The sequence below is a fragment of the Garra rufa genome, unplaced genomic scaffold, assembly GCF_049309525.1.
Source record: "Garra rufa unplaced genomic scaffold, GarRuf1.0 hap1_unplaced_855, whole genome shotgun sequence".
NCBI classification, from domain to species: Eukaryota; Metazoa; Chordata; class Actinopteri; order Cypriniformes; family Cyprinidae; genus Garra; species Garra rufa.
The window spans coordinates 47-10,069 of NW_027395120.1; the positions used below are offsets into that span (position 1 = coordinate 47).

General features: G+C 33.4%; 1 protein-coding gene across 1 annotated transcript; it reads right to left on the reverse strand.

Annotated features, from left to right (window-relative positions):
- Positions 1-1,316: 1,316 nt before the first annotated feature.
- Positions 1,317-9,871, reverse strand: LOC141317380 (probable E3 ubiquitin-protein ligase HERC1; the record flags this gene model as incomplete). Its single annotated transcript, XM_073833108.1, has 7 exons — positions 1,317-1,451; positions 1,770-1,941; positions 3,429-3,573; positions 3,669-3,796; positions 5,956-6,099; positions 6,411-6,507; positions 9,560-9,871. Coding segments are annotated over 7 exons (1,133 nt in total), but the record flags the coding sequence as incomplete, so codon positions are not given.
- Between the last annotated feature and the right edge of the window lie 152 nt (positions 9,872-10,023).

Below are 10,023 nucleotides of genomic sequence, written 5' to 3' on the forward strand. Positions count from 1 at the left end.
GTAAGATATTTCTAAATAAATAAATAAATAAAATAAAAAACATCCTGTTTAAAAAAAGATGTTAAAATGAAATCCAAAAAATAAAAGAAAAGAAATAAAATAAAATAGGGATGGTAATGTTCCGTTAAAACAAAGATATTTAGTATAATAATAATAATAATAATAATAATAATAATAATAATAATAAATAAATAAATAAATAAATAAATAAAAGAAAATCGAAAGTCCTGTTAAAAAAGGTATTAAAATGAAATCTAAAAAATAAAATAAAATAAAATAAAATAGGGAAGAAATTAAAAAATAAATAAACAAACAAATAAATAAATGTATTGTTAAAATAAAATATTTAAACGAAATTCAAAAAAATAAAATAAAAAAGGATGGTAATGGTCTGTAAAAAGAAAGATATTTAAAAATAATAAAATAATAATAATACTATTATAAAATAAAATAAAATAAAATAAAATAGAAAGTCTTGTAAAAAAAAAAAGACAAATTAAATTAAAAAAATAACAAAATAAAACAAAAAAGGGAAGATATTTCTATAAAAAAAAAAAAGATTCAAAGAAAAAAATAAAATAAAATGTCCTGTTAAAAAAGATATTCAAATGAAATCTGAATTATAAAATTAAATTTCATTAAAAAAAAAAACATTTTAATGTAATTTAAAAAAAAATCACACATACACATATATATATATATATATATATATATATATATATACACTGGAAGCTGGTAAGACTTTTGACGCACTCTCTCTTTCTTTGGAGATACTGGCACATAATTAAATGTTCTGACCTCAAGGTCAACATGCATCACATACCATCTTGAGGCCTCAGCATGAAAATATCTGCAATATTATATAATCTGTATGACAGCTCTTACGTAATCTTAAAGCTTGTAATGGACAGATGTAAACTACTGACATCCGACATTGCAAATGTCTATGAATCAGACTGGCATGTTTCAGGCATCCATCCATCCATAGCATAAAATCATATTCTATTCACCATTTTATAAAGTATAAGACATTTTTAATATTCTAATTTAAATAAAATAAAAATAGACTAAATTATTAAAATAAAAAGAAACTATAAAATGTATTAAAATAAATAAATTTCTCACCCTGCATCGATCCACATACCTACCTATCAAAGAGCAAGAATTGCTCTATGGTTTGTGTCTAAAACAGCAATATCTGACACTCTGTGCCTTTATATATACATTATACTGTTCGTATTTTTCATTAATCATTTGTAGTGCAAACCACAATTTATCATTTGTAAATCTGGAATGGGTTGATGCTGTGTTTTTACCTCTTAGAGGGGAAAGGTGCAGGTGGTGTGTCTCCACTGATACTATCACAGTAACGCTCCAGGAAACTGCGCAGGTATGTAAACGTGCTCTCCTCCAGATCCACACAAAACGGCCTGTGCCAAGCCACCAGCTGCCTGCCAGGCGCATAAACACACATTGATATTTCACACTCAGTCCTGTCAGGAAAACAAAGCAACTGAACAGCTGTGAATAATGGAAAATGTAAATGCCATTGTAATAATACATGAGCAGTGGAACTCACACCAATACAGGGTTTGATTTGCATAATGAATATGAGAATGATGGCATTTTCTGTAGGCTCAAACTCTTTTAAAGACTAATTGTTTTTGGTTTGGGTTTAGATCAGGAAGAATATTTATTCTATTAGCATTATCCAGAAGCAATGAGAGATGCAGATCACTAAAAAAGCTCTAAAATCTCTTTCTCCTCACCTGTCAGTAGGAACCGCTGTCCAGGCCAGGCTGTGGGAGGTGCCTGCAGTAATCTGCTGTATTGACACCCCTTCTAAACCAATCACTTTTTTGGGTTTGGTGACTGGCGTTGAGGTATGGCCCTGCCCACACTGCCCCATGGCATTGTTGCCCCAAGCAAACACCTCGTTTTCTATAACACAAACCAATGAAATTATAAATGCACTAATATAAGAATTTCACTTCAGTGAATAATAACTTAAATTTCAGTCTCTTTCTCATACAAAGGTGGTCATCAGATTGCTTCAGAAAACTTGTAACATAGCATATAAATTGTATAGTCTACTCATTTCCTGTTTATTGTATCATTAAAACACTTTCAGGTTTGAAATTACATGAGGGTGAGAAATAATCTAAAATAAATATATTTTTTGGTAAATATTCCTTTAAACCTCTGTGTTGTTACGGTTAACTAAATCTAAAACTAATTAAAAAAATGTTTTCTGTAATTGAAAATAATGTACTTACAAATTACTTAAATAAATTAAAGCTATACAGAATAAAAAATAAATAAAATCTAATAAAAATAGCAAAAGCATAACAAAATTATTAAAACTTACACAAACATTCAAATAAAACCTGAAAATACTAAAATAAAATATTAATAAATACTATAATAATACAATTAAATTATAATATAAAATAATAAAATAATATAACAAAATAATAATAATAATAATAATAATAATAATAATATAAAAAAAGAATTAAAAAAAAAGCACTGATCAAATAACAAGTCAGGGATGGGCATGTTCTGTTAAAACAAAGATATTAAAATAATAAATAAAAGAAAAGAAAAGATATGTAAAAGAAATCCAAAAAAAATTAATACAATTTAAATTTAAATTAAATTAAAAAAATAAAATAAAATAATAAAATACAATAATAGGGATGTGAATATTCTGTCAAAAATATGTAAATGAAATCCCAAAAATAAAATAAAATAAACGTTAGGGATGGGGATGTTCTGTTAAATCAAATCAAATCAAATCAAATAATTAAATCAAACAAAATAAAATAGTGAATGCTCCGTTAAAACAAAGATATTTAAAATAAATAAATAAATAAATAAATAAAATAAAAGTTAGGGATGTGGATGTTCTCTTAAAACAAATAAAATAATATAAATAATTTAAATTTAAATAAATAAAATTTAAAAATAAATTATGAATGTGGATTTTCTGTTAAAACAAAGATATTTAAAGGAAATCCAAACAAAAAATAATATAAAATAAATAAATAAAAATAAAAAGTTAGGGATGGGGATGTTCTGTTAAAACAAATAAAATAAAATAAATATATTTAAAAGAAATCCAAACAAATAAACTAAATAAAAATAATAATATATTTATTTAAGAAAAATAAAATAATAAATATAATATAATATAATATAATAAAGTTAGGGATAAAAACAAAAAACAAAACAAAAAATGCAGTGCAAAAACAGATTAAACTACTGTAGAATTACCTTAGGGGGAAAAAAACTCTAAAAATGTTGCAGACAACAAAAAATCTGAGCAACTATCTGAGCAGTAATGATACATTTCAGTTTGTTTTAAAATCTTATTTAATACAATTTTCTCATCTCCTCTTTCCATTTTGTTTGTCCATCTCTCTTACCATGAGACAGAGCGAGACAGTGGCTGTCTCCACAGGAAATGTCGATGATTTTAGTGATGCTGAGCTCCTCTATCAATCGAGGTCTGAGTGAGGTGGTCTCAGACGAGCCGCAGCCGAGACACGAGCCGCAGCCCCACGCAAACACCTGCATCACACACAGGAGAACACAGAGACTCCAGAATTTATATGGCCGCACAACTGTAAATATTTACTCAGCAATATATGTGAGGTTGTGAATACCTGGCCAGCAGATGTCAAAGCCAGTGATGACTGGCTCCCAGCACACACTTTTCTAATAATGAAGCCATGCAGGGCTTCTATCACTTTAGGCCTGTACACACGATTGGTGTCCCCATGCCCCAGTTTACCTGTAACACAAATACAGAGTTTACATATACAGAACTGCTTCTGACATGGACAATAATAATTTAAGGTGTGTCCATGTCCATGTCTGCACTTGTTTCACAACTGGCTTTAATATTTTGTCTTAAAAACGCTTTGCGACAGCTTCATTTCAAACAGGTTTGAGCCTGTCAGCAGATGTTATGTCTGATAGCGCTACAATACAGAGCAGAGCACTTTGAAAGATACACAGCTTTACTGTCTCATATGCAAACACTGATTTTGATCCAGAGTGTTATCATGACAAACCGCAAAACTAATGTGCATAGCTGTTAAAATTGTTATGGTAAACATAACTTGAGTCAAATATTACGTCTTTGTTTGCTGGTCAATTTAAACTGTCCATTGCAGAATATCATGTTTGAATTAATTATTAAATTAAGTGAAAATGATAGATTAATAAAAAATAAATCACAACTAACTAACTAAATAAATAATCACAGCTAGCTAAAAATATCTAAATAATTAAACAAATAAATAACTAAATAAAGATCAGTATGAATATTGGTAAAAAAAATACAAATAAAAAAAATAATACAATATACATTATATATATAATTAATAAAAAAAATTATTAATCAATCAATTCATTCATTAATACATAAAAAGTGTGAATATCTGTAAAATAAATGAATACATTAAAAAAAATCAAACAAAAAAAATTACAATAAAACAAAAAATAAAAAAGTCTACAGCTGATTAAGTAGAGAATATCAGTGTGAATATATTGGTTCAAAAATAAAAATTTAAACCAACAAATACATCAATCAAAAAATAAAAACCTACAACCGATTAAGCAGAGAACATCAGTGTGAATATCGGTTAAAAATAAATCAATAAATACATGAAATCAAAAAAAAAAAAAAAAGTCTACAGCCGATTAAGTAGAGAAAATCAGTGTGAATATCAATAAAAATAAATAAATAAATACATCAAACAAAAAATAAAAACCTACAACCGATTAAGTAGAGAATATCAGTGTGAATATCGGTTAATAAATAAAACAAAAATAAAAAAAGTCTACAGCTGATTAAATAGAGAATATCAGTGTGAATATTGGTTTAAAAAAAACAAATACATCAAACAAAACATAAAAACCTACAATAAAACAAAAAATAAAAAAAGTCTACAGCTGATTAAATAGAGAATATCAGTGTGAATATTGGTTTAAAAAAAACAAATACATCAAACAAAACATAAAAACCTACAATAAAACAAAAAATAAAAAAAGTCTACAGCTGATTAAGTAGAGAATATTAGTGTGAATTCCGGTTAAAGAAAATAAAAATAAAAACATAAATCAAACTAAAAATAAAAAAGTCTACAACCGATTAAGTAGAGAATATTAGTGTGAATATCAGTAAAAATAAATAAAATACAGCAAACATAAAATAAAAAACTACAACCGATTAAGTAGAGAATATCAGTGTAAATATCGGTAAAAATAAATAAATAAACAAATACATCCAAGAAAAAATAAAAATCTACAACTGATTGAGTACAGAATATCAGTATCGGTTAAAATAAATAAATAAATAAATAAATAAATAAATAAATAAATAAATAAAAATAAATATCCTACAACCGATTAAGCCGAGAATGTCAGAAAGAATATCAGTGTGAATATTGGTTAAAAATAAATAAACTCCAATAGAGAACATCAGAGTGATTATTGGTAAAAACAAATAAATAAATACATCAAACAAAAAATTTAAAAAGTCTACAATGAAAACTAGACAATATTAGTGTGAATATCAATATCAGTATACATAAATAAATAAACAAATAAATAAAACCAAAAATTAAAAAAGCCAAAAAATTACTTCGGCTTTCATAAAATCAAAAAAGAAAATATAGGATCGTTATTGTGGATATAGAACATTTACCTCCTCAGACGTTAAATCTTTTTTAATGTTACTAACAGCCTTAAAAGTGGGGCCCTTAACGGAGGGATGATTTGCTTATTTTAACATCCCTCCAAGTGCACTAAGTGTACGGATGATGAAAATTCATCAAAAATTCAATTACAACTGATTTTGGTGCAAAATGTGGACTTCTACACTGAAAAAATTCAAATACTACAGAAGCATACAACACAGGCACTTTATATGAAACATCTCCATACCGTTGTCTCCTCCTCCAAAGGACCAGACGATCCGTCCATCTTGAGCAACAGCAATGGTGTGAGAGCTGCCACAGGCCACTTGCCCGACCCCACTGATGTCCTTCACCAGAGTGGGCACGTTACGACTGTGGCTATCGCTGTGACCTACATGACAGGCAGACAGAGTAAAACAAGACTGAAACAGACAGGCAGAACTTCTGACACAACAGTCTGACTCAGTCTGAGGGATCAGGCTTCCCGTCGCCTGCCTGACAAAATATTTCTCGGTGGACTAAAAAGAGAAAAGCCTGTGCAGTGCACAGCATTCATTCAAGCCATATAAACCACCTCACAGAAATCAATAGCGAATTGTATTTCACTGACAACAGTACATCTGAGAACAGATCCTCAGGCCTCAGGTACGTGTGTGTGTGTGTGTGAGTTTAGTGAGAGTCTGTAAGAGGAGAGTGATGTACCGAGTCGACCAAAGTCGCCTTCCCCCCAGGTGTACAGCTCTCCGTCATTAGTCACTGCTGCACTGTGTCTGTATCCAGCAGACACACACACCACCACCTGCAATACACACACAAAACACACACTTTCACAAACGCAGTAATAAGACAAACTAGTTTGTTACATTTTCTGAAGAAATATTAGTGATTGTTACAGTGCTTGTGGTTACTAGGACACTGCTATGTGGTTGCTAGGGAAATTTGATTGATTCTCAGCATGTATGTTGCTGCTATGGAATTTAGGGGTTACTAAGGCATTGCTATGTGGTCGCTAGGGTGTTCTGGTTGATTTTGGAATGTTGCTATGTAGTTGGTAGGGTGTTCTGTAGTTTCTAGGGCATTGCTATGTGGTCACTGGGGTGATTTGATTGATTTATAGCATGTTTTGTTGTTAGGGCATTTAGGGGTTGCTAGGGCATTGCTATGTGCGCGCTAGGGTGATCTGATTGATTTTTTAGCATGTTGTGTTGTTGCTGGGGCATTGCTACGTGGTCACTAGGGTGACTTGATTGGTTTTCAGCACGTTTTGTTGTTGCTAGGTAATTGCTATGTTGTCACTAGGGTGATTTGATTAATTTTCAGCATGTTTTATTGTTGTTAAGGCATTCAGGTGTTGCTAGTGCATTGCTATGTGGTCACTAGGGTGATCTGATTGATTTCAGCATGTTGTGTTGTTGCTGGGGCATTGCTACGTGGTCACTAGGGTGACTTGATTGGTTTTCAGCATGTTTTGTTGTTGCTAGGTAATTGCTATGTTGTCACTAGGGTGATTTGATTAATTTTCAGCATGTTTTATTGTTGTTAAGGCATTCAGCATTGCTATGTGGTCGCTAGGGTGACCTGATTGATTTCAGCATGTTTTGTTGTTGCTAGTGCATTGCTATGTGGTCACTAGGGTGATCTGATTGATTTCAGCATGTTGTGTTGTTGCTGGGGCATTGCTATGTGGTCACTAGGGTGACTTGATTGGTTTTCAGCATGTTTTGTTGTTGCTAGGTAATTTCTATGTTGTCACTAGGGTGATTTGATTAATTTTCAGCATGTTTTATTGTTGTTAAGGCATTCAGGTGTTGCTAGTGGATTGCTATGTGGTCACTAGGGTGATCTGATTGATTTCAGCATGTTGTGTTGTTGCTGGGGCATTGCTACGTGGTCACTAGGGTGACTTGATTGGTTTTCAGCATGTTTTGTTGTTGCTAGGTAATTGCTATGTTGTCACTAGGGTGATTTGATTAATTTTCAGCATGTTTTATTGTTGTTAAGGCATTCAGCATTGCTATGTGGTCGCTAGGGTGACCTGATTGATTTCAGCATGTTTTGTTGTTGCTAGTGCATTGCTATGTGGTCACTAGGGTGATCTGATTGATTTCAGCATGTTGTGTTGTTGCTGGGGCATTGCTACGTGGTCACTAGGGTGACTTGATTGGTTTTCAGCATGTTTTGTTGTTGCTAGGTAATTGCTATGTTGTCACTAGGGTGATTTGATTAATTTTCAGCATGTTTTATTGTTGTTAAGGCATTCAGCATTGCTATGTGGTCGCTAGGGTGACCTGATTGATTTCAGCATGTTTTGTTGTTGCTAGGTCATTGCTATGTGGTCACTAGGGTGATTTGATTTATTTTCAGCATGTTTTATTGTTGTTAAGGCATTCAGGTGTTGCTAGCGCATTGCTATGTGGTCACTAGGGTGATCTGATTGATTTCAGCATGTTTTGTTGTTGCTAGGTCATTGCTATGTGGTCACTAGGGTGATTTGATTGATTTTCTGCATGTTTTGCTGTTGTTAGGGCATTCAGGTGTTGCTATCGCATTGCTATGTGGTCGCTTGGGTGATCTGATTGATTTTCAGCATTGTTGTTGCTAGAACATTGCTATGTGGTTACAAGGGTGATTTGGTTGATTTTTAGCACGTTTTGGTGTTGTTAGGGCATGTGATTTTGTCTTCTGAGGTTGTTACTGAGGATGTTACTATGGTGTTGCTAGGGTGTTTTAAGTGATTTTATAATGTTGCAGTTGCTAGGGCACAGACATGTGGTCTCTAGGGAGTTCTGAGTAATTTCTTAGCATGTTGTTACATTATTGCTAGGGCATTAGGGGGTTTATAGGGCATTGCTATGTGGTTACTAGGGTAGCTTCTATTGTCTTCTGGTGTTGTTACTGAGGATGTTACTATGGTGTTGCCGGAGTGTTGCTAGGGTATTCTGGGGTTGCTAGAGCACAGTCATGTGGTCTCTAGGGTGTTCTGAGTAATTTTCTAGCATGTTGTTTTATTGTTGCTAGGGCATTGAGAGGTTGCTAGGGCATCGCTATAGGGTTGCTAGGGTAATTTCTATTGTCTTCTGGGATTGTTACTGAGGATGTTACCATGGTGTTGCCAAGGTGTTGCTAGGGTGTTCTGAGCGATTTTACAATGTTGCAGTTGTTAGAATGTCTAGGGTGTCATTTTTAACATGTTGTTATATTGTTGGTAGGGCATTAAGGGGTTGCTATGTGGTTGCTAGAGTAGCTTCTATTGCCTTTTGGGGTTGTTACTGAGGATATTACTATGGTATTGCCAGAGTGTTGCTAGTTTGTTCTGAGTGATTTTACAATGTTGCAGTTGCTAGGGTGTTCTGTGGGTACTGGGGCATTGATGTGTGGTCGCTAGGTCAGGGGTTGCTACAGTATCGCTGTGTGGCTGCTAGGCTAGCTTCTATTGTGTTCTGGGTTGTTCCTGAGGATGTTACTATGGTGTTGCCAGGGTGTTGCTATATGCTTTCCAGGGTCTTCGAAGTGATTGTGTTCTGTGTTTTCTAAAGAATTGGTAAGTTGTTCCTAAGTGTTGTGGGTTTGCTAGGACATTACTATCTGGTGTCCAGGGTATTGCTATATGGTTCTAAGGGTCCTCTAAGTGATTCCAGCATGTGGCTATGCAGTTTATAGGGTGTTTTGGGCTCTAGAGGATGGCTTGTTTCTAAGGTGTTCTAAGGTTGCTAAGATGTTGTTACGGTGTTGCTAGGTGGGTGTTGGGGTGTTCTGGCCAAAAGAGCTCAGGGAAATGCCCTCAATTAGACATTCACAACCAAACACACAAATAATAATAATTTCATCATGTAGAAAACAAACTTTCTCACCTTTCCTAGCAGAGGGCCTTGTATAATCTTGGGGTATTTCTGTGTGGCGCTGTTCCCGTGGCCCAGTTTGCCGTAATCTCCGTCTCCCCAGCTGAACACCTCTCCTTCCGCCGTGACCGCTAAGGTGTGTCCGTCTGATCCCTTGGAAGACGACACCTTCCTCATGGTGCGAGGCGGTTCCAGAACCAGCTTCTTAGGCATGGATTGGTTATTAGAGTCTCCCAGCCCCAGCCGCCCATAACTACCCTTCCCACAAGCCTTCACTGCACCGTCTGCAGATACAGAGAACGTGCAATACTGGCCTGCTTCAATCTGCAGGTGGAAAGAGAAGAGCAGAGTTTAGAGCAAAGTCAATTGAATCAACCGTGATAAAGATTGTCTAAACTGTATTAGCAAAAGGGCACAGTTTATTAAGATGTGGCTGCTGTTTTCCAAATTGCATTTGGAAAATAATAATGAAAAGG